Here is a 24,815-nt window from a genome sequence, read left to right as displayed (position 1 = left end):
GTCCCCAATACTTGGTGTTTTGTCAGTCTTTTGGATTCTAGTCATTCTGGTAGGAGTGTAGTGGCATCTCATTGTGGCTTAGAATTGCATTTCTACAATGACTAGTAATGTTGAACATCTTTTCATGTGTTCATTAGCCATTTGTGTATCTTTGGTGAAATATCTGTGTAAATCTCTTGCTTATTTTTAAATTAGGTTGTTTGTCTCCTGAGTCAAAGAGACCCTCCCTCCCTCCCTCCCTCCCTTTCTTCCTTCCTTCCTTCTTCCCTTCCTCTTTTATATTCCCGATTCAGGTGCTTTATGATTTGCAAGTATTTTGTCCCAGTTTGTGGCTTGTGTATTTTCTTAATGTTGTCTTTTGAAGAGCAAAAAGTTTGTAAATTTGATGAAATATAATTTTATCAATTTTTTAATGGATTGTGTTTAATGTCATATAAAATAGGATATATTTGCTTAACCTAAGGTCACAGAGACTTTCTTCTTTATATTCTTATAGGAATTTTAATTTTTATGTTTAGGTCTCTGTTCCATTTTGCATTTTTTGTTTATAGTGTGAAGTGTGAGGACCTAAGGTCATTTTTTTTTGCAGTGGGATTTTTGGCAGTTGTCCCAGTGCCATTTGTTGAAAAGGATGCTTTTCTCTGTTGAATTGCCTTGGTATCTTTTTTGAAAATCAGTTGAGATCATGAATGTAAGGTTCTGTTTCTGGATTCTCAGTTCTGATTTATTGATACGTATTTTTGTCCTTAACGCTGATGCCACACTGTCTTGATTACTTTGGCTTTATATTGATTTTTAAAATGGCGAAATATAAATTCAATTTTGTTCTTCTTTATCAAAATTATTTTGGCTATTCCAGATGCTTTGTATTCCCGTAGGCATTTAGGATCAGCTTGTTAATTTCTTTTTTATTTTATTTTTATTTTTATCTATTTATTTGTCAGAAACAGACAGAGAGAGCGCGAGCGCACAAGCAGGGGGAGCGGCAGGCAGAGGGAGAAGCAGACTCCCAGCTGAGCAGGGAGTCCGGACACGGGACTCAATCCCAGGACCCTGGAATCATGACCCGAGCCGAAGGCATCCCCAGCTTGTTAATTTCTGAAAGGAAAAAATTCACCTAGAATTTGATAGGCATTGTGTTGAATGTAGATAACAATTTAGAGAGAATGATCATCTTAACCATATTAAGCCTTTTAAGTTGTCATCATAGAAAGTTTCCTCTGCTTATTTAGATCTTCTGTAATTTTTCTCAACAGTGCTTAGTAGTTTTCAGTATATAAGTCATATTTCCTTTGTTAAATTTATTCCTACTTACTTTAAGTGGAATTGTTTTTTTAATCTTAATTTTCAGATCGTAATAGAGTAACTGAGTTTTTTATAGCGATCTTGTATCCCATGATCTTGCAAAAATTATTTCCACTGTTTCTGCTGTTTTTTATTTCCTAGTGTTTTCTAGATAGAGGATCACAGCTCCAAGTAAAAGAATGTATATTTCTTTTACAATGTGGATGGATGCCTCTTATTTCCTGCCCTGTGGTATTCTGTAGAATGTCCGTGTTGAATAGGCTTGGGAACAGGATGCTAGCTATAGAATTTTTGTAATACCCTTTATTGGGTTGAGGAAGTTTTCTTTTATTTCTAGTTTTTGAGAGTTTTTGTAATGAATGAGTGTTGGATTTTGTCACATGCTTCCCCGCCCGGTCTGTTCAGATGACTGTGATGTTTGTTCTTTATTTTACTAGTACAGTATATTAGTTACTTTATAGACGTTAAGACAACCTTTCATTCCTGTGATAAGTCTGACTTAGTCATAATGTTGCATCCTTTTTATGTGTTTCTGGATTCATTTTGCTAATATTTTATGAAAGACTTTTGCATCTGTGTTTTTGAAGGGTATTAGTCTCTAGTTCTATGTGCGCGTGCGTGCGATGTCTGCCTGGCTTTGGTATCAGGATAATAGAATGAATTGGAAAATGTTCTTTCTTCCTTTATTTTCTAAAAGAATTCATTAGGACTGGTGTTAACTTCTTTTTAAAGTATTTGATAGGATTTACCAGTGTAGCCATGTGGGTATGCCCTAGCTTTTCTTTGTGGGAAAATTTTTGATGATTAATTTGGTTTCTAGTTGTAGATCTATTCAGGTTTTCTGTTTTTTCTTCACTTAGTTTTGTTAATCTGTGTCTTTCTAAGAATTTATCCATTTTGTCTAAGTTGTCTGATTTGTTGGCGTAATGTGGTAGTGTTTCCTCAATCCTTTTACTTTTTGAAGGATAAATTGTGATCTCAGTAAGTTTTGAGTGTGGTGATTTCTTTTTTTTTGATCATTTCAGGTAAAGGTTTAACAATTTGGGGGATGTTTTCAAAGAAACCAACTTTGACTTTCTGTTTTGTTTTCTATTTCACTTATTTCTGTTCTCATCTTTATTATTGCTTTTTATTTAAATTTGCTCATTTTCTCTTAAGGTAGAAGCTTAATTATTGATTTAAGGCCTTTTTTCCTTTTCTCAATATGGGTATTTAAAAATATAGGTTCCCCTCTACACGCTGCTTTAGCTGCATTCTGTGAATGTTGATACAATGTGTTTTGGCTTTCATTCAGTTTCACCGGTTTTCTGATTGCTTTTGTGATTTCTTCTTTGATGCGTGGCTTTTGTTTTAAGTGTGCTCGTTAATTTGAAATATTTAAGTATTCCCCAAATGATGCATAATTTAATTTTGTCTTAGAGAATATGTTTTAAATGAATTTACTGTTACTTATTATTGTCTGGTATGTTTTCTATTTTGGGGAATGTTCTTTGTGCACTTGAAAAGAGTAATACTTTGCTTTCGTAGGGTAGAGTTCTGTCCATTACATCAGCTTAGTTAATAAATAGTCTCTTATTCAAGTCTTTTATACCTTTGCTGTCTTCATGTCTCATTCTATCTATTACTGACAGTGAAACATCTCAGTATTTAACTGTAGTTGAATGACCTCCGTCTTTCGGCTCTGTGAGATTTTCCTTCATGTATTTTGAGGTTTGTACACCTTTGTAATTGTTCTGTGTTCCTGATATATTGATCTTTTTATCATGAAATGTCCCTCTTTATCTCTAGTAATAGTTCTCATTCCTTAGGTCTGTTTTGTGTGATATGACTGCTCTTTAGCTCTCTCTTGGTAACTGCATGGTATACTGTTTTCATTCACTTTACTTTCAGCTTTTTATGATTCTAAAATGTGATTCTGTCAGACAATATATAGTTGGATCTTCCTTTTTAAATTTAGTGTGACAGTCTCTACCTTTTGAGGGTTTAGTTCATTCACATTTAATGTAATTATTGCTGTGGTTGGATTTATGTCTGCTATTTTGCTTTTTTCCCTCATAGGTCTTATTTCTTCATTGTTTCTGTTTCTCCTTTACTGCCTTTTTTGTTTCAACAATTATTTTCTAGTTTGCCATTTTAATTCTTCTGTTAATTGATTTTTTTTTAAAGTTATTTTCTTACTGGTTGCTGGAGTTTTTACTATGCATCTCATTATAGTCTTCTTCCGATTCATGCTAACGTACCTTTGGTAAAATAGAACAGCTTTTCTCCAGTGTGGCTTCATTTTCACCTCCTTCCTTGTGTTATAAACCCAAGAATACAGTGGTAAATTTATTGCTTTATTCAGGCTTGTCTTTTAAGGAAATTAAGAAAAGAGAAAAATGTACTTATATAGTCTTTCATATTACACATCTATTTTATCATTTCCAGTGATCTTTATTTCTCCCTGTGGATTCAGCTTGCCACTCTTTAGCCTAAACGACTTTCTTCACCATTTCTTGTAAGGCAGACCTACTAGCAACAAGTTCTTTGTTTTCATTTGTCTGTGGCTGTCCTTTTTTCACTTTTATGTTTCAAGGATAGTTCAAGACTCTTCAGAAGACGAGTAGAGAAACTTAACCACTCTGTGTTGCCCTCACTACAGCTGTCGGTAGAATAGACTTCAGCTATTTTCTGTGTCTGCAGGAATCCTCACGACGGGGTGTGCTTCCAGGAGTGGAGCCCCCTCGACTCCCCTCCTTGCTCTGCCTTCTCTCAGAGCAGGGTTTCGCAGCCTCAGCGCTGTGAACATTTTGGGCTGGATCGTTCTTTTTGTCAGGGGCTGTCCTTTGCATCAGAGGATGTTTGCAGCATCCCTGGCCACTACCCACCACATGCCAGTAGCCACCTCCTTTCTCAGTTTCGAGAACCAAAAAATGTCTCCAGGCATTCCCAGTGTCGTGCAGAGAGGCAGAGTCGCCACCAGTGGAGAAACACTGTGTTCTGTAGAAGGTTCCTTTTCCTGTCGCGTTTCACCCATCCCATCTCATTGCTGCTGTCTTGTCTGTCCTGTTGCTGCTCACCTGGGTCCACTGTCCCTTCACAGAGCTCTGAGTCGATAGTGGCCTGAGGATGCAGGCAGTTGCCCTCTTCTTCTTCTTCTCCTCCTCCTCCTCCTCCTCCTCCTTCTTCTTCTTCTTTTTTTTTTAATTTGATTTTTTAGTTTCAGAGGTAGAATTTAGTGATTCATCAGTTGCATACAGCACCCAGTGCTCATTACTTCAAGTGCTCTCCTTAATGCCCATCACCCGATTACCCCATCCCCCCACTCAGCATGCCCATTTCTTTTTTTAAACATTCTGCTGTACATTCTGTAATGAGTACCCTATTCATCATGTATTAGCAGAGGGCTGTGTTTCTATAAAGTGTGCTTTTCAAAGGTACAAATGCTGTAAAGCAGATAACAAAAGTTCAGGAATAGTTGAGGTTATCAATTATTTGTTGTTACTTTGTTTTCTGAAGTAGAGAATTTTTGTGTGTATTACTTTGAACTTTTCATATCGGATCTTCTTGATACACTGGGAGAGTTTAGCTTCAGAATGTTGACTTAGATGATATGTGTCCCATATCACGCAGTTAATAAGTTGGTTGGATGGAGATTAGTTTCAGGTCTTTTGTGACCAAGGTAAATGTCCTTTGAGCTTTAGATTGTACTAGAACAAGTATATCCTTCATAGCACCATTGAGATGAGGTAAAAGCATTCTATGCAGTAGGAGTCTTGAGGCACCATGGGGACATCTGTGCTTCTCACCTCAAAAAAGAATGTGGTGCATAGTTTTCACCAATGAATGGTTAGCTAGATTTGCCCTTTTGTCCTTGACTACTGAGTTGGATGGTAGAGATTTTGGCTCCTAATTGTTCATAATTAATTTTTTTGTTGCTATTTAGCAACTGTGGCATTCCTTGTATAGGTTATCATTCTTAGAGTTCTTCCGAAATGTTCCTTGTGGCCAGTTGCATTACTTTTGGAATGATGGAGTTAGAGATGCATTTGTGTGTGTGTGTGTTTGAGAGCTTTTTTTTTCCTTTGAAAACTTTGTTTTTAAAATATTATCATTTTTGGGGCACCTGGGTGGCTAAGCTGGTTAAGTGTCTGCCTTCGGCTCAGGTCATGATCCCAGGGGCCTGGGATCAAGCCCAGTGTCAGGGGGGCGAGGGGGCATCCCTGCTCAGCGGGGAGTCTGCTTCTCCCTCTCCCTCTGCCCCTCCCCCCTGCTTGTGCGCGCGCTTGCTCTCTCTCTCTCTCTTTCTCTCTTTCGCTCTCACTCAAATAAATAAATAAAATCTTTAAAAAAATACTGTCATCTTCAAACATTTTTAAAAATAGATTGTTTGCCACAAAGATGCACATAACTCCATTAGTTTAGGAGTTAAGGTTTACCTTTGTTTCTGCCTGAGCTTGCTATGCAGGTGACCAAAATCCTGTGCAGTATTTTCCCCATTTTCAGCTGTTGTTCCTCAGGTTCCAGGTGGCTCTACGGAACCACTTAGTCCTTTTAAAGAAATGATCCATTGAAGAAATATTAGTGTATAGAAAGGAATTAAGTTTGGTCAGATAACTTTTGAACCTTCACCTCCTCGACTGTGACACGCCATTGTTTTTTAAATCCAGAAGTTAGTCTTCTTTTTTAACCAACTGAAGTGCTATTTTATTTTCTGCATGGTGACTCTGACCAGACTACCACCCTTTTTATAAATCTGATCGCTACCCTTATCATAAGTATATACCAGTCAGTTACTTTGTATGTACTGTTTTGCAAAGCATGGGGCTGGTACTAAAGGTAGAGAAAGATAAGGTAAGACTGAAAAATTGAGTTTATAATCACTTGCAAAGTGTACTGCATACCCACTCCACAAAATAACTTGATAGAGCATATTTCAGAGATACAAGCTCTTAGTATAAGAAATGTGATTTTTTTGTTTTGTTTTGTTTTTTACTTTTGCTTCTGCTGTCTAGGCCAGTCTGAATTTTTTTTTGCACCTTTCCCTTCACATACTAATCACATTCTAGAATACTGTCTCACTGCTTTGATTTAATTTTCTTCTTTGTTATTCCTCAGTGAACTTCTATTTTCTAGCATCCCAAAGTCTGGAAAATTAAATCAAAATTGTTTCTACTTTCGTGAGAGTCACATTTTATGTTTGCAAGTTGATAACAGGGATAGATATAAAATAGTCTCTAGGCTGTGGCATGATGTCGTTATTAAGTCCACTGCTGTAACCCTCTATCTTTTATGTATGTAGTATTTAACTTGACGGTTTTCTATTGCAGGGAACAGCAAATTTTTTCTTAAAGGACCTGATAAGAAACATTCCTAGCTTATAGGCGTTATGGTCTCTGTTACAGCTGCTCATCTGTGCTTTAGAGGGAAGGAAGTCCTAGACAATTCATAAACTATTCAGCGTGTATATAAAGAAATAGTGTGTCATGGTAACGTTTAGCTTAGTAAGAGTACACTAGGCAGGTGAAAATATTCGTTGGCGAAAGCAGTAGGGGAAGTAAATCTTGTAAATAAGGTTTATATTGAAGTGTTTTAGTTTTAATTCATGGTAACGAGTGTTGTGTGAATTGAAATATTCTCTTGAAATTGTCCCCCAGCTTTTCAGAGAACAGCCTGATACAGGGATAGTCCCTGAGTTTCAGTTGCTTCATACGTTTTGTGGGTGACGACGTGCCATCCCTCTAGCATTGAGATAGTTGAGTTGGCATTGTTCCTTTTAGTCCTCTTACTAGTTTTCATTCCTCATTTAGTTTTGTTCTTGGAGTATTTGCATAGCAGTGTGACCAAATACAGCTTAGGTTTTTCAGTTTGTAAGCTTTCGTGATGTTTTTAGATTTCTACCCCAAAAGGCCTTTTTGTCTGCTGCTTCGAAGGCGGCTTTTGTTGTGTTACTAGGTGTTACTGAGGCTGGTGTTGATCTACCTCCCAGTACCTAAGGAAGCACGTGGCCATTTCTCAGTTCAGGAATGGCAGCAGATGCTCTGGACGCCGTTGTGCTCTGTGCGGTGCTGGTGTCTGCGCTCTGACTTTCCTCTCCTCAGAGGGCACATGCTTTTGAGTCCTCCAGACTCTGGGTGATGTGGAGCCATTCTGTCTTCCGGGGCGGGACTGGCCTTAGCAGAGGAGGGCCACCTGGTGTCAGAAGGCAGCCTGGCAAGCAGTGACCCATGAAGCTCCGGTTCTGGTTCTAGCCTCCTTCCATGGCCTGCGCTCACCTGCTGAGCATGGGACCTTCTGCCACGTGCTTCCCTGGCCTTCTAGTGGCAGGACAAGGCACATTTTTTCAGTCCTCGTGAAAGAAGTTTCCTTCAATTTTTTTTTGTTTTTGTTTTTGAAAGAAATGTGTTCACAGTGTCCTATTCTGGACTTCTGCCATAGGTTCTTTAATGAATCAGGGATGATTAAGATTTAAACAGGAGAAACTTTTATCTATAGAATTGAGGCAGAATTTCTATGGTGACAGGTTTTTAAATTTATTGGTAAAATTTGTGTCTCCAAGTCCTAATACTGTTAAGTTGGTATCAGTTGTATTGCTATTCTTATTTGGGGGCCATAGTCTTGTTTACTGTCATTATAATCCATTAATTTTCTCATCTGTGAACAGTAAAGAGCATTGATGGAAACTGTGTAACAAACTTCACCTTTAAGTGGTGACAGCTGTATTGCCACTGATTATTCTCTTACCTCTGAATTTGTTTTCCCAAGAAATTGGGAATTAAAGATAGCTTATTAGTTTTTCTGTAGAATGTTTCATGACAATAACTTAATCCATACTTACATACTCATTGCATGTTACACTGAAATATCTTGTGAACTCTAGACCCAGTCTGAGAATTGGAAAGCTAATGTTACCACATTGTAGACAGATGGGACTGAATCAGTTGGTTTTCCCTTTCCTTTTTGTTTTCCGCTGTATTGTGTCCATGAGCTAGTGACTAGTAAAATTTATATTTCCTTATAGAGAAGAGTCTTTTTTTTTAAACAGATTTTGTTTTTTTCCATTTAGTTAATTGAAATTTTAGTTTGAAAACTGCTTTTTTTTTTTTTTCCTTCTTCTTGGTTGCTTCTGTAAGAAATGCTGTCTTGTTTTATTTCCAGGTTTGAATTCTGGGAAGATTTTGAAGAGGACCACGGGAAAGGGAGGGAGAACGGCTACCAGAGTCTTCATAAGGTGCTGGAGCCCTTCCTCCTCCGGAGGGTCAAAAAGGACGTGGAGAAATCCCTTCCTGCCAAAGTGGAACAGATCCTCAGGGTGGAGATGTCGGCTCTGCAGAAGCAGTATTACAAGTAAGCTATGGGCTGGGTCACGCCACAGTAGGATTAACATCCAGACAAAGAAGCCATGAGATAGGCAGGTGACATACTGCTTTTTTCAGTGATGCCTGAACACAGATGTGAGTAGCAGTATATTCATGGTTAGAAAGAGGAAGTTCTATTATTCTTGCTTTTTTATTTGGGTGAGAATTTTCACAGCACTTTTCATTCTATAGGTGGTCTGAAGTATATGTTAAATCTTACTGCTAATCCCCCTCCAACAGACAGGCATATTTCACTCATTCGTCTGTTTCTTTTCCGCTATTCATTCAGTCATTTATTCAGATACTGCAATGTGGTAGGCATTCTGCTAGATACTGGGAGTATGAAGATGAGTGGATGTGTTCCTGCCAGAAGTGTTGCTTAGGAGGGAGGACAGGGTAGAGACAAGGAGTCAAAACAATGTTGTTTAATAACCAACGCAAAATATGCAGGGCACTGTAGCTGAGAAGGAAAAGTGCTGAGCTCTGTGCTGCAAGGGAAAGACACTGTCCATTCTGGCACTCCAAGTGGCCTGGGTAGGTTGTGGACTTGGTTTAGGTTATGATAGGCAGAATGCTGGTTTGGGAAAGGGAGTGGTATAGAATGTGCTTTAGTTTTTTGTTTTTGTTTTTTAGATTTTATTTATTTGTGAGAGAGAGAGCACACACAAACAGGGAAAGAGAGCACAAGCGGCAGGCAGAGGGAGAAGCAGGCTCCCTGCTGAGCTAGGAGCCTGATGTGGGACTTGATCCCAGGACCCTGGGATCATGACCTGAGCCGAAGGCAGAAACTTAACCTTGACTGAGCCACTGAGGCATCCTACCATCTGACCTTTTTGTCTAACACTACCTTGACTTTTAAAAACTTTTTTGTCAGGGGAAATCTCAGATATGTACAAAAATAGTAAAGGAAGTAGTCACGTACCCATAGTCAGTCCAGCTTTAATTACCGACTCATGGCCAGTCTCAAGTTCACCTATGTCTTTTGTATCCTCATTTTCACCCCTAGATTGTTTGAAACATGTTCCAGGTACTTATCAAATGTTTCTATATAACTAAAAGATAAGTACTTTTTACCAGTTAAACAAAACAATGGCAACAACAAAACCAAGCTTATAGGTACAGAGAACAGAACAGTGGTTGCCAGAGGCTGGAGTGTGGTGAGGGGGTGAGAGCTATGGGTGAAAGGGCGGTCAAAAGGTATAGACCTGGAGTTATAAATGAGTCAGGAGGATGTAATGTGCAGCATGGCGGTTATGGTAATAATACTGTATTGCGTATTTGAAAGTTGTTGAGAGTAGATCTTTGAGAGTAGATCATTCTGCACACAAGGAAAAAAGATTTTGTGACTGTGTATGATGACAGATGTTAATTAGACTTACCGTGGTGATCATTTTGCAATATATACAAATATCAAATCATGTGTATACTTGAAACTAATACAGTGTTAAATTTCGATCATACCTCAATAAAAAAAGTTAAGCATAATTTCAATACTGTTATCATGCCTAAAAAAAAATCAGTGATTTCTTATTTTTTTTTTTTTTAAGATTTTATTTATTTATTTGACAGAGATAGAGACAGCCAGCAAGAGAGGGAACACAAGCAGGGGAAGTGGGAGAGGAAGAAGCAGGCTCATAGCGGAGGAGCCTGATGTGGGGCTCGATCCCGTAACGCCGGGATCACGCCCTGAGCCGAAGGCAGACGCTCAACCGCTGTGCCACCCAGGCGCCCCGCGATTTCTTACTATTTTTATAATGTCTGTCGCGTGTTTACATTTCCCTGGTTGTCATCTGCATGACGTACATGTGCACATACACACATACTTACGTTTTGCTTGTTTGCATCAGGATCCCAGTAAGCTCCATTACATAATGATTGCTTGGCTTGTCTCTTAAGTTTATTTGAATCCATTTCTCCCCCATCCTTGTAAATTTTTTGAGAAGAAACGGAGTCTGTGTTCTGTAGATGTGTTATACAGCCTGGATTTAGCTGATTCCTATTCCATGGCATTTAACGTTTTTCTCTGAACCTTCATATTTACAGATATATGTAGAAGCTTGATTAGACTCAGATTCAGTATGAGTATTTCGCAGAATGCAAAGGTACATTCTTTCACAGGAGATTGTCTTTTTGTGATATTAACAAGTAATAGTAAGCATTGCCTAGATCCATTCATTCATTAGGGATTATGAAGTGGTGATACTCAAATTTTATTTCTCCCTGTTTATTAGCTGAATACTGCAAAAAGAAACTCCTTGTATCAAGTGAGGAACAGATCATATAGGAAAGACAGAATAAATGCATGATTCTTTCTGATTTTTGACATTTAAAAACATTTTATTTTATTATTATTTTTAAAAGATTTTACTCTTAAGTAACCTCTACACCCAACATGGGGCTTGAGCCTACAATTCCAAGGTCAAGAGTTGCATGCTTCACCAACTGAGCTAGCCAGGCATCTCTGTTGTTTTTTTATTTTTTAATTCTTAAAAAATATTTTATTTGAGAGAGAGAGAGCAAGCATGAGCAGGGAGGAGAGGGAGAAGCAGGCTCCACACTGAGCAGGGAGCCTGATGCGGGGCTCGATCCCAGGACCGTCGGATCATGACCTGAACCGAAGGCAGATGCTTAACTAGCTGAGCCACCCAGGCACCCTGCCTCTATTATTTTTTAATTTGAAATATATCTGACATATAATGTGTAAATTTAAGGTGTACAACACGTTACTTTGATACATTTATATGTAATAAGATGGTTTCTGCCATTGTAGCAGTAATTAAGCACCTCTATCACATTACATAATGACCCTTTTTAATGGTTGGAATCTTTAAGTTCCAGTTTCTTAGCAAGGTTGATAATAATACGGTATTGTTGTCTGTATTCACTCTACTGTGCATTAGATCTCTAGGGATTATTTACTAATTGCAAGTTCGTACCCTTGAACAACATCTGTCCCATTCCCCCATTTCCAGGTAGCCACTATTTTATTTACGTTCTTCTTCTGAATTTGGCTTTCTCAGATTCCACATACAAGTGACATCATAACAGTACTTGTTTTTCTCTGCCTGATGTTTCTTACTTAGCATAATATGCTTAAGGTCCATTCATGTTGGAGTTTTGACATCTTTAAAAGAAATAATAGGTTATATCTACCCTTCTTCAAAGGTTTTGACCAGTGAGATTTGTTTGGGTATGATTTTAAATTGATCAGTAAGCATATTCATGTTTCATTCTGTGACAGTTATTCTTTTGTACTCCTGGTCTAATGGCTCCATTTTTAGCCGGGAGGAGCTCACTCAAGTTGGTTTTGAGCCTTTTGACATAATCCTAGTTGTAGCTCAGAGCTTTTTGCTTTCTGGAATAAAACGTTCACACTCATCTTGTACGTTGCCTGCCCCACAGCGGGAGTCAGCCATATATCCAGCAAGCTCTGCATACTCTTTTATTGGAAAGTGGAATTTGGGGACCTCACACTGGGCACTGGAGCTGTGACTAGCACCTGCACTGGACATCATTGACAGGCTTTTTCAGTGGACAGATTTAGGAAATGTTTGTTTTTATTGTTATTTGTTTTAAGAAATTTGTTTTTAAAGATAAATACATCATGAATTGTTTTTTCAGTTAAACAGTACAACGTAGAGGTTTTATTTGAGCTTAAAGGTCTTATACCCATACCAGAAATTCCACTTCTTAACTGCACCAACCTGCTTACCACCACACACACAGTCTTAGTAGTAATAGTGCCAGGATTACCCTCGGCAATGTGAATAACAAAAACAGAGTAAGGGTAAAATTTCTTAACGGTTTGTTTGTTTGTTTGTTTTTAAAGGTATAGTCCATTAAAAATGGACGAGTCTTAAAGTACTTTGAGATAGTTTTTCTTACTTGTGGTTAGGCTACAGCTAGATACAGTGGTTTATTTCATTTTAGTTTTATTTTTTTAAAAGTTGGCTTTGCTTAATTTTGCTTCATAATTATTTGTCATATTTGTAGAGTTCCAAAGGCAAAGCTACGAAGCCTGTTGTGTTCAGAGATATCTAGCTTCTTTCCTTGTCCCCCCTTCATTCTAGTTCCTCTTTCCCTTAGGTAATAATAATTACCAGTTTTAAAATTCTTAATGTTTAGCTTTCCTTTATTTTTTAATTTTTAAAATATAATCAAATGCATTTTAACTTTTTTGCTGTCTCCTTACTCCTATATTGGCAGCATACCATATACATTTTTCTGTACCTTACGTTTTTCATTTAATGATTGAAGAACACTCCACAGTGGATTATAAAGATATTCCTCTTCTCTTTTTACATCTGTAGAGTGTTCCCTTGTGGATTTGTAGTGTAGTTTATTCAGTGCGGCCCCCTAGTGGAGGACATTTAGATTGTTTGAGATGCTTAGAGAAATAGCACTTCAGTGAAAATCTTGAGCACTCTGTGAGATAGAGTCCTAAAAGTGGGATTGCTCACAGTGTAAAGAAATTCCGTTGCGGGGCGCCTGGGTGGCACAGCGGTTGAGCGTCTGCCTTCGGCTCAGGGCGTGATCCCGGCGTTGTGGGATCGAGCCCCACATCAGGCTCTTCTGCTGTGAGCCTGCTTCTTCCTCTCCCACTCCCCCTGCTGGTGTTCCCTCTCTCGCTGGCTGTCTCTCTCTGTCGAATAAATAAATAAAATCTTTAAAAAAAAAAAAAAAATTCCGTTGCTTAGGAAAATAAAGCACTTTTAATATTTTATAGTGTATGGTTAAAGCTTATATGCGGATATACATATGTATTTCTCCTTCCCTTTTTAAAAATTTGGATATAAAACATAGTGACTGTGAGCATTTTATCATGTAAAATGTCCTTTTACAACACTTTGTCAGTGGGTACATAGCTTCCGTCTGATGGTAATCTTAATTTAACTAGTCTCCTCCTGTTAGCTTACCTCCGTTTGTGTTGTGAGAAAGAGTGCTTCAGTGACTGTCCTTGTTTGACACGTGTGCATATATGTATTTGTATATTTCCCTGTTGTTCTTTCCTTTTAGTTTTCCGTGCTCAGGTTGAAATGCCTATGCGAGCAGTGTTTACCCAGTGGTTACCATTCTGAATCAGACCAAAGATGTGAGTGGTCCCAGCTAGGTGGCAGGAGGTGCAAAATACCGTATCCCTCTATGCCTTCTTAATGGTCTTATGTCTTTTTTGTTTTTTGTTTTTTTGTGTTTCCAATAACACTGCTCTCTCTCACAGTCTTCTGATGCTTCCGATTCTCTGTTTCTTCAAATTGAGTAATATCATTATTTTGATTTGCAGATGGATTCTGACCAGGAACTACAAGGCTCTTGCCAAAGGGACAAGAGGCAGCACATCCGGGTTCCTGAATATTGTGATGGAGTTGAAAAAGTGCTGTAACCACTGCTACCTGATCAAGCCCCCTGAGGAGAACGAGCGAGAGAACGGGCAGGAGGTTCTTCTGGTGAGTGGCCACCTTGTTTGTAATTAAGTTCTTAAATACTCCAATGTCTGTAGATGCTCTGTATCAGAGCCCTTTCCTCCTTTGATGACTCTTCAAGGAGCATCAGAAGAAGCTCTGAAAAGAGATGAGGAAAGTTCACTAGGAAAAATAGGGAAAGTCTGATGTCCCAGATGCCAGGTAAAGAGCATTTCAGGAATTGGCAGCCAGACTGCAGGGGGCTTCACCAAGCTGAAGGATGATTGTCAAACTAGGAACTCCTAGCAGTTAAGGGCAGATTGAAGCATGGGTTTGAGTGTGATGATCGGAATGTCTTTTCAATCTCCAGTCCCTGATCAGAAGCAGCGGGAAGCTGATTCTATTAGACAAACTGTTGACAAGACTTCGAGAAAGGGGCAACAGAGTCCTTATCTTCTCCCAGATGGTCAGAATGTTGGACATCCTGGCGGAGTACCTGACGATCAAACACTATCCTTTCCAGGTAAGGATGCTCAGTGATTGGAGTCCCTCCCTGTTTCCCTCCCTCCAGGTTGTATGCTTTGCTTGCTAAATTATCCTAAAGTTAGGAGACAAGTTTTTTAGCTGGAAGCAAATTGAGATGAAGGTTTCAGGAGGTTCTTTATGTTTACTTCCATACCTTTAAGCTACCCTATAATGAATGTGGTCATGTGAGGTCATTCTGCTTTTTGGGGGGCGGTAAGGAGGTGGGTAATACAGGAAAAACAGTCAAGAGAAAGGATGTTAGATGGTGAAATGGTGTCTTCCAGCTCCCAAGTCTGGGGTAAGAGAAGAGAGAAAGGAGGTGCAGACCTAATTCCAGAAACGCAAATCCTAGGAAGAAAGGCGATAGTTCTGTATGTTTACCCCCGGGCAAGCTGACCCTGGCGTTGAGGCTGGGAACTCACCAGAGCTGTGCCTGTGAAAGCTTGCTGGGCCCTGAAGCAGGTGGTGATGGCCCCTTCTTCTCTGCAGGATTGTTACTGTGGATTTTCATCTTCACTCAGTTGTCTCCTACAAGATAAGGAGAAAAACAAGATAAGGGGGAAATGAGTTTCTTTTACCCGATATTTTTTCTGGGTGTTAGACTGTGTGAAACTTCTCTCCGATCTATTTATGGATGTGTATGCTATTTATCTTGACTTTTGGCATAACATTTTTATAGTGCTTTGATTTTTAAGATTGACTTAATATTTTTTCTTTGAGTGCTTGGACTGTTCAGCCAACTTACATAATTACGCTAGTATTGAAGAAACTGGGGGTCAGTGATTCTCCCCTAAGAAGGCCAAGCTTTAAACTCACTAACAGTTTGTCTTTTAAAAATGCCCCGAAAGGCATTGTCCTATCCATAATACCTTGTGTGGTCTTTCAGCAGCTGTCTTAGAATATGGTTTGGTACTGTGGTTATTTAAGGAAAAAAAACAAAAACCAAACAAAAACCCAGCACACTGCAAAAAGACTGTTGTGTCTCAGTGCATCGGATCTCCGTGAGCTTTCAGATCAAGCTAATCATTTGATATCAAGTAAAATAAGAATGCATTGCTTTTCTCTGTAGGGAATATTTGGCTAGAGTCCACTCGGGTCTGTCATGTCTGCTGTCTTCTATTAATGGGAATATTAAAGGATGGCATTTGGTTTTCTGATATCAAGTACAGGCTATGAACCTACCATTTAAACATATCTTTGGGTTGGGGCTCTGAGTAGAGTTGGTAGAAAGAAGGGGGTTCCCAGGTGTGATTTGACTTGAGTTCAGGTGAGCCTGGGTCTGGTCAGCAGAGCTCTGAACTGGGGAGATGTAGGTCCTTCTACAGACGATGTCCCCAGCCACTCGCCCATCACTGGACAGCTGACATCACCTCTTGGGTCAGTTTTGCTTTCTGTAAAATGAGGTATTTTGTTCATCTCAGAATGTGATTGTGAGGGGAAGACATTTGAAAAGGATTTTAAAGAGTAAGAAATAAGCACTTTATATGTACAACATACAGGTAATGATTCTCAAGTATTTATTTGACATGGGGTTTTCCATAGTGATGTTGTTTGGGACCTAGAACTGACACGTACTCTAATAAAAGAACTAGTAAATACTAGAGGCTTTCTTAAATATGTATTTTGGTTACCTAAACACTTCACTCTGATGTCAGAGTATAATTTTTGGAAAAGCTGGAATATATGATCAACTTAATTTTAATACAACGTTATGGCGAAGTCTTTTCAAACAATTATGTAAATGATTTTTTGGTTTGTGTAGCACTTAATAACTGTGCAACTTGTAGTCATATTAGTTAAGAGTTAGGGTCATTTTCTGCATGAGCTAATTATGAGGTGAGCAGTGGTACGGTGAGCTAATCTCTTCAGTCCCTACGGATATAGAAGCAAACCTTGTTTGTGAGCACAGTGTGGGTTGCCATCTTTCTTGTTATAGGTCCTAGCAGTCATTCTGATCTTGGATAAACTTGGATAGCCCTTTGAGTCAGAAGCTTCTGACCTTGAGTTTGTAACCAGAGAGCTTGGGCAAGTAGGATATGCTGCTTAAGCAGTCCCCTGACAGCATGTTGCCAGTGCATTCCGTACTAAGTGGGTGTTGGGGTGATAAAGGTTGCAAGTCTGGTGTTCTGTTCTGAGTATAGATGATCTTCCTACCTTATGATTTTCTTGTGGTTTATTTTTACAGCGTCTAGATGGTTCCATCAAGGGAGAAATCCGAAAACAGGCACTGGACCACTTCAATGCAGACGGGTCTGAGGTACACCGTGCATGGCTTTGTTATTTGGGCGGTGTGGGCTCTGTATCCAGGGGAAAGCCTTTCTGGCTTAATGTATTTCACTTCAGAAACAGCTCAGAGTGAAGTTCTGCTTTGGCAAGGAAATAAGACATCATTAATACAAAAGATGCCTCTTAATTTTGTTGTTTGTTATTCCAGAAAAGCATATGCATGCTTGTTTATCTTCCCTGGTATGGATTAGTGACAGAGTAGTTTAGTAGCAGCTGAGTGTTCTCTAGTGGCTTCCAGATACCAAATTTCTGGGCCTGGGAGAGCAGCAAGGCAACAGTCAGGAAGGCTGGCCAGTAGGATTAATTTTGACATGTATGTTACGTCACAAGGTTCTGATCCGTACTTTTTTGGTGACTGAGGCTTGAGAAGTACTTTGGCCATGTCTCAAATGTGTTGGATTGCTGGTATGATCGATAACAGCTTAAGTTCTATAGTCCAGCTTGGATTTGCATTCCAAAGTGATTTTCAGGCACATAGAGAAGGGGTGCTTAGGAAAAGTGAGAAACCATGGTAACGTCGTAGTTCGTGCACATCAAGCTGTGAAATGCTGTGGGATTTGAGAGAACTGGGGGAGAAGAGGTTCTGTGGAGATAACGCTGCAGTGCCGTGTGCGGGTGAAGGCAGCAGGGGAGAAAGCCAGAAGTAAACCTAGTGTTCTGGGGAGAACATGCGCCCTTCTGAAGCCTGGGCCACTACTTCCTGTAGACAGAACAGACCTCACGTTCTGCTTTCTGAAGCGCTTTAAAAACTCTCTGTGGCTCCAAAATGGTACACCTTCTGCCTCCAGAACCTCACGTGGTCCCAGTTAGACTGTAGCTTTCTGGCTTCTTTAACCTAAAATGTTAGTTTTCCTTGCGGAGCTTTCGGCGCTCTGGGTAGAACCGAGGCTCTGAATAGTTCAGAAGAGGACTTGAATTACTGAAGACTGCTCACCCTCTAATTCTCATCCCTTCTTTTTCTCTTCTGTGTCCTCCTGTAAAATCATGGTAATTTCAGTACCTGCTGTGGGAATTAAGTGCAGTGACCAGCACACAGCAAGCACTAGGCTCATTGTCTGGTACATAGTGCGCACTCAGTGAATGCTAGCTAGTTTTATTATTTAGTGTTTATTGAAACTGGTTTTGTGTTCCCTACTCCTAGTTTAAAAAATAGTATGAATGTTCCGTATTGCCCTTTCTCAGAGAAACACTATTAAAGCTGCCTTTTCTTTATAATTCTCAATTCTCCACCCCATGGCTATGTATAGAACACTGGTTCTCTACCATTGTTCTGCACATCCGAGCCTTTTTTATTAAGAAAAATTAAATACTTTATCATTGGAGGGAAATATATGCACAATTAGAAAATTTAGAAGATAGTGAAGAGTACAAAGAAGAAAAACTGCACAACCCCCCCCCCATCCCAGAGACAGCTTTTGCTATTCTCATCATTCAGTTGTGTTCCATTCATAGTAGGTGAAACTGATTATTCCTCTGTATGTTCACCTAATTGGGATCATTCTGCGTATAGTTCTGTCACTTTTTATTCAAAATTCTGTGAGCTTTTTTCCCATGTAATTAAAGATTTTTTAAAAATTTTAGTTTCCAATGTTTTTTCATGCTTATACCATCTTTATTTAACCCAATGATTAAACCTAATCACTTATTTGTTGTGTGTTAATAGTGTACGAGCATTTTAAAAAGGTTTTTGATACCCTTTGCTAGATTTCTCAAAGCAGTTTATATTCATACTGTTTGTGTATGAATATTTCCATCTCACCCTTAGCAGCATTGTGTTTCATTGAATTTGTTTTCAGTTTGATAATAGACACAAATAGCGTCTTATGATTCACATTCTTTTAGGTAAAGAGTGACAGTGAAGAGGCGCCCGGGTGGCTCTGTTGTTTGAGCATCCGACTCTTGGTTTTGCCTCAGGTCATGATCTCAGGGTCGTGGGATGGAGCCTGCTCACGTTGGGCTCCGTGCTCACCGTCTCCCTCAGCCTCTCCCTCCCAAATAAATAAATCTTAAAAAATAAAAAGGAGTGACAGTGAAAATTGTGTATATGATTATTCAGACCCCAGATTTTATTAGGTTTCAGTATCATTCTCAAGTGTCCACTATTTACCTGTAGGCTTCTGTAAATTAGAGTGTGGTGTCACTTGGTATCTCTACCAAGGATCACAGAGTGTATGTGCCTCAGCAGATGTATTTAAAGTTCTTCTGAGACCATTCTCTCCATTTTTATTTCTGTGGCAGGATGCTGGTGAGTGTGACTTAGTTTGAATGTGGAGAGCTTTTCATTGTGTCTGTGTATATTAAATACACCCATGGATCAAAATGTAACTCAGCACTACCGGCTTTCGAGCGTCACTTGTGTGCCAAAAGGGTGTCAGCCTTCGACATACATGATCAAATGCCCTAAAAATAGAAATCTCTGTGGCTTTCTTTTCTTCTGGCTCATATAATATATTTATTCTCTGCCTCCTGACCCATATTTCCTGAGCTCTCAGAGGCAGGCAGATAGACCATACCTGCTCAGTCTCTCTTATTGCTGTGGAAACTGGACTGTGTTAGAGCCCGAGTCTTTCCCACACGTGGCTGTCAGGCGCACGTGCATGTGCTGTGCGGATCGAGGATCCTGTGCTGCTCAGCAGTCCCGGCACGTGATCTGTTGGTGCAGTGCCGCTGTGCTCCTCACCCACCTAACAATAACGTGTCCTCGCTTATACCAAGTACCTTAGGTGGTGTAATGCACCTTTACCCAGAAAATGAGTGTGTAGGCAACTTGCTGGAATGATCCCCTTGCTAATTAAGTTTTTCTGGATTTTGTTAATTGCTTGTAACACTAGTTTCAGCCAGGAGAGAACACTAGTTCTTTTGTTCTGGTTGACTTATCAGAATCAGCTTTACTCCTTAGTTCCCTGCACTGACTCTTTCTGCTTAATGAAATGAGAATTCACTCTACCATCAAGTCCCTGACATTCTTGTAGCCTCCATAAAGTTTGTCCATCATATCTCACTTTTCTTCACACCTGCAGGGGTTTCCAGGTATAAGGGCTTATTGGACTATGAAACTGTTTCTGAGAAGGCCACTGCATAAAGTAGTATATTGCATTGTGTACAGGACTTCTGTTTCCTGCTCTCGACAAGGGCTGGTGGCCTGGGAATCAATCTGGCTTCGGCGGACACAGTTGTCATCTTTGACTCTGACTGGAACCCCCAGAACGACTTGCAGGCACAAGCCCGAGCCCATAGAATTGGTCAGAAGAAGCAGGTCAGTGGTGAGAGACATTTGGACATGGTTTGGGGGAGAGGCGGTAAAGGGGAGGTGTGTTATTTAGCCCTTCAGGATGTTTGTAAAATGTTTTTTTCCTGTTTTGCTCTCATTTCCCCAAGGGTAGATGCCTGTCTGTTTACTAGTACGGAGACGGTGTCTTTGGGGCTACGATGAACTTAATTAGGGAGTTATTCTCTTTTCCTGTTTGAAAATTATGTCACCAATGGCTTTCAGGTTTACCCCAAGAAAGAGAGGTGATGAATAGGTTTAGAGCTGTGGAATGTTTCTCTATTTTAATGGGATAAGTTGTTAAATAATTTATCATTGTTCAAGATAGACTGCTTTTATTATACATGACAGTGTTAGCTTTGAGCTAGGTTGGGGAAATACATGCTTGTTTCCTCACGTGCAGATCTCAGAGTCTGCTCTAGTGTTGGGTAACACCTAAGTTCGTACTCGGCCAAAGGTTTGGTTTTGGTGAAACGTTCCATCAGTGAAACTGATTATTCTTTAACAAGATTTTTATCATTAGAATAGGCTGTTAAAACAGTTTTTTAGAGGTAGTTTTATTTAAGATTATAACCTGTTACAGTAAAAATATTGTATCTGCTTAAGCCGCCTGTTTGGATGAATGACTTACAGTCATTTCTGGTAGAAGAGAATAAGTCTTTTATTTTTCCTCTTGGTTTTAGACAGAGTTTTTGTTTTGTTTTGTTTTTGTTTTTGTTTTTTTGTGATCAGGTATAAACATAACATTTCCTTTTTCTACAGGTAAATATTTACCGCTTGGTTACAAAGGGGACTGTGGAGGAGGAGATCATCGAACGGGCCAAAAAGAAGATGGTATTGGACCATCTGGTGATTCAGCGCATGGATACCACTGGCCGGACGGTTCTGGAAAACAACTCGGGAAGGTCCAAGTAAGTTCCAGAAAAGTGGAGGAGGTGGTCAGAGCCAAACTGATTTTACATCAACATTTGATAGAACTCATCCTTCTAATAGGATTCTCTTAAATTGACGTTATCTGTTAATTACCTAGAAGAGGCCAAGCCAGGACCACGAGAAGATGTCATTTTCATGTTATTGGTTTTCCCTGTTTGTTCTTCTTTGCCTCTCAGCCCTGTGCTCATGTGCTCTCTCTTGCCTTTTGCTTTCGGCTCTGTGTGTGACATTTGACACGGCAGCAGTGCCAGCTGTGTGTCCTCCGTTAGGCTTTCATCCCAGCACAGGGTTGACGTGAACGTATCAGTAGTTAAGAATCTGTCAGATGGAGTTGGCAGCGGTTCCCTTATTATTGGTAAAAATGTTTGCGTGGGGATTGTTACTTTTCCTATTGAAGACAGAAGAGTGTAGAAGGAAAATAGTCAAGTTTCAGTTGATTTATTTAGAAGCACAACTATTTCTCTGAGTTTACATTTTGCCCAAATGGTTCAGTGTCTTCTATGGCAGTGCTGCAGCTTGTGTCACAGGTGGAAATGAAATGAGCCCTTCCCTAAATAGAATATTTTCAGATTCTCTTCCATTCAAGAGGAACCTAAATGGGAAAAGCTTGGTTCTTTTGAGAAGATTGAAAATTCTTGGTGAATGATAACTTCCTGAGTCAAAAGATAAACAGCAAAGAACTCTGTTCTTTCATGTTGCTAATTAAGTTTTCTTGCTTAATCATGTAATAAATGAGCCATCAGAAAAATAATTCATTTTCTGGTCTTCTGCTAGGTTAGGTTTACCATCACAGACTCATCCTGGAGATTTAAAAAAAAAAAAAAGAAATCTTTGAGAGGTCATTTTTCATGGGGCAGAATTTATATTTTCACCAGTACTTTCACCCCATTATGAAGGGTAGCTGTTTTATAGTAGAACTTCATGGAGGTTATTTGACATTCCTGAGAGATTACAACTACGTTTTACTTCTACAGCTCAAACCCTTTTAATAAAGAAGAGCTGACAGCTATTTTGAAATTTGGAGCAGAGGATCTCTTCAAAGAACTGGAAGGGGAGGAGTCAGAGCCTCAGGTAATTAATTAACAGTGAGGAAAACACTTTGGCAAGTATTTGTGAGAATCTAAATTTTTCTGGAAGCAGATTTTGAGTCTGTGTTAGAGGCTAAAGAACAGTAATTATTTGAAGGATATAATTTTTTATTTTTTTATTATTATAGAGCTCAAAGCTCTTACTAAATAGAATAGGAACGAGAAAAACATTTGAGGATTCTGTCCTTGGTGTGTTTAATTCCAGTTGTATTTCATGTAATTTCTGAAGTTCACCTTGTCATTTGTGTAAATAATAGTTTGAGACATCAGAGGTAAAAGATACAAACCCAAGTACTGTTAAGGTAAATGGGATCCTGGGAAGGCGATTTGGTTTATTTGCGCCAAGTGTTTTCAGTCCGTACTGATCACTGTTGCCTGTTTACCATATCGCATTGTTGGTGTCCCTTAGGAAATGGACATAGATGAAATTTTGCGCTTGGCTGAAACCAGAGAGAACGAAGTGTCGACAAGTGCAACAGATGAGCTTCTGTCCCAGTTTAAGGTATGGAAATTATTGTGGGAGGGAGTCCTCAGCACTGATAATATTAACTAATGATAACTAGTGTCTCTGAGTACTTCCTGTATGCAAGGCGCTCTACTTTTTCCTTTACCTAACTTGGCTCCTTCCTTCTCCTCCTGAGTTCCAGGCACATTTGAGTGTAGATTCAGTCTTCCGCCTGGAGGTAATCACTGACATGGTCTCTCCTGCCCAGAGTCAGGGGATAGAAGAAAAGTCAGCAAAGAGGGAAGAGTATGCATCCATGGGATGGATGGAGACCAGATAGTGTGTTGCTCTGGGCAGTGTGGAGGGCGTTGTGGCAGAGACATTGATGGAAATCAGGTGACAAAGAGAGGTCAAAGGTAGAAAACAGAAGGTGACAGTTAAGAAAGTTCTTGCCGACTTGGTGGTTTTTTTTTTTTTAGGGGCCATTATGGATAGTATGTTACATAACAAAATTAAATGAGGCCAGGACTAAGTGCAGAAGCTGGGCACCAGATGAATAGGAGGTGGCAGCATTGAGTGGGGAGTTCATTTAAAAGCTCTTGAGCAATACAGTGAGGGTGATTTGTGAGGATAGGAGAGTCAGGCAAGGCAAGGGTTTTGAAAGATGTTATAATGTCTCTAGGTGGAGGAAAGAGCTTGAGAATAGGGAGAGATTAAAGTTCTAAGGAAGAAGGAAAATTTGATAGTACATATCCTTAGAAGAGACTGGAAGGTGTGTAACTAGAAACACAGGTGGTACAGTTGGCCTTCAAAAGAAAAAAGGAAAGTACACTTCAGGGAATAGGAGGGGAGAGAAGATGTGGGGTTCCTTCCTGCGTGACTGTAATTCCCTACTGGGAATAAGTAAAATAGAAATGATTTGGGACAGCCACGGGTGGTGCCAGGAAGGAGGAACTTGATAGGGAGTGAGCTGAATTTGGAAGGTAAGACTTCGTGTTGGAGCTGGTCAGCAGGGTCCTGTGATTTTCTCTAGCAGTACTTGAGGTCAGAGGGAGTTGAGGTCAGAGGGACTGATCATTTCGTGGCCCCAAAGTGGGAGATGAGCTTGGGAGACTAAGGAGAGTCAAAATGGCAAAGGTTTTCCCAATCTCATACGAGAACATGGTTGAAAGAATTGGCTTTGGGTTTGTTCCGTGCAAGTTAAAGAAGCAGGAGAGAGACCTGAAGGTTCCAGTGATGGTTAAGTGCAGTAGAACCTGTAGGATTGAGGGAGACATGGGTGAGGTGTTTGGAAGGAAGCAGTACCTTGTGATGAGGTCCAGGGTTGGCCACAGGTAGAAGTTGTCTCAGAAGAACACAAAAGGAACTGAATAGGCCAGAGAGCTCTAGGATCAGAGTCAGTGTGTTTGAGGTTGAAGGTGAATTATTACTGTTTCAACTGGACTGAACTTCTAGGACTATTGCTCCCTTTTAAAAATTTTTTTAAAGATTTTATTTATTTGAGAGAGAGAATGAGTGGGGGAGGGACAGAGGGAGAAGCAGACTCCCCACTGATAGGGAGCTGGATTCTGGGCTCAGTCCCAGGATCCTGGGCTCATGACCTGAGCTGAAGGCAGATGCTTAACCGACTGAGCCACCCAGGCATCCCTATTGCTCCCTTTTAAAGAGAAGTAATCTTCATGTTAATATTTTGGTTAGACTATTATATGATGATTTAGGTATAAATATTTCTACATATTAACAGGTTAATCAGCAGTGGTCAGCTGGTGACTTTAACCTTGCTAAAGCTCTTCTGGCTGTTAACATTTTAGCACCTGGTAGAGCGATTTAATCAACAGTAGGAGTCTGCCTACCTAGGGGCTTTTTCATTTCTGGAGTGCTTCAATTGAATTGACTTTGTTTTTTCCACTAATCCTTTCTTTTTTTTCTTTCTCTCTCTCTTAACCGTAATCTAACATGTTGGAAGGACAGCAAAGCTTTTTTTGAGATAACTTAAGATTATAATTTTCTTAAGTAATCATAACTGATACTTGTATCTCTTACTGTGTGTGCCAAGCCCTGTTATAACCGTAGGATGAGTCAGATATTATTTTCTTCATTTATAGATCAGCTGAGGCACAGACAGGCTATGTAGATTTCCTAAGGTCACACATATTTGGAATTGTGATTACATCTTAGGCAGGTGGTCTGGCCTGTAGCATGTGGCCCTTAACCATTCTGTGCCCTCAG

At 39.7% G+C, this 24,815-nt stretch overlaps 1 protein-coding gene across 5 annotated transcripts in view; it reads left to right on the top strand.

Annotated features, from left to right (window-relative positions):
• Positions 1–24,815, top strand: part of CHD2 (chromodomain helicase DNA binding protein 2) — a 120,694-nt gene that overhangs the window by 55,333 nt on the left and 40,546 nt on the right. For all 5 annotated transcript variants that reach the window (XR_005838056.1, XM_040642746.1, XM_040642747.1 and 2 more), the window contains 8 exons: positions 8,443–8,631; positions 13,924–14,086; positions 14,412–14,564; positions 16,752–16,823; positions 19,959–20,108; positions 20,883–21,031; positions 22,028–22,124; positions 22,551–22,643. Coding sequence is in view for 4 of the 5 variants with exons in the window: in XM_040642746.1 (XP_040498680.1) it covers positions 8,443–8,631; positions 13,924–14,086; positions 14,412–14,564; positions 16,752–16,823; positions 19,959–20,108; positions 20,883–21,031; positions 22,028–22,124; positions 22,551–22,643 (1,066 nt within the window). In the remaining variant the exon portion in view is untranslated. The remainder of the gene's footprint in view (positions 1–8,442; positions 8,632–13,923; positions 14,087–14,411; positions 14,565–16,751; positions 16,824–19,958; positions 20,109–20,882; positions 21,032–22,027; positions 22,125–22,550; positions 22,644–24,815) is intronic.

This window comes from Ursus maritimus, unplaced genomic scaffold (assembly GCF_017311325.1).
Source record: "Ursus maritimus isolate PB19 unplaced genomic scaffold, ASM1731132v1 scaffold_27, whole genome shotgun sequence".
In the NCBI taxonomy this organism is placed as follows: Eukaryota; Metazoa; Chordata; class Mammalia; order Carnivora; family Ursidae; genus Ursus; species Ursus maritimus.
This window is presented reverse-complemented; position numbering and strand designations above follow the sequence as displayed.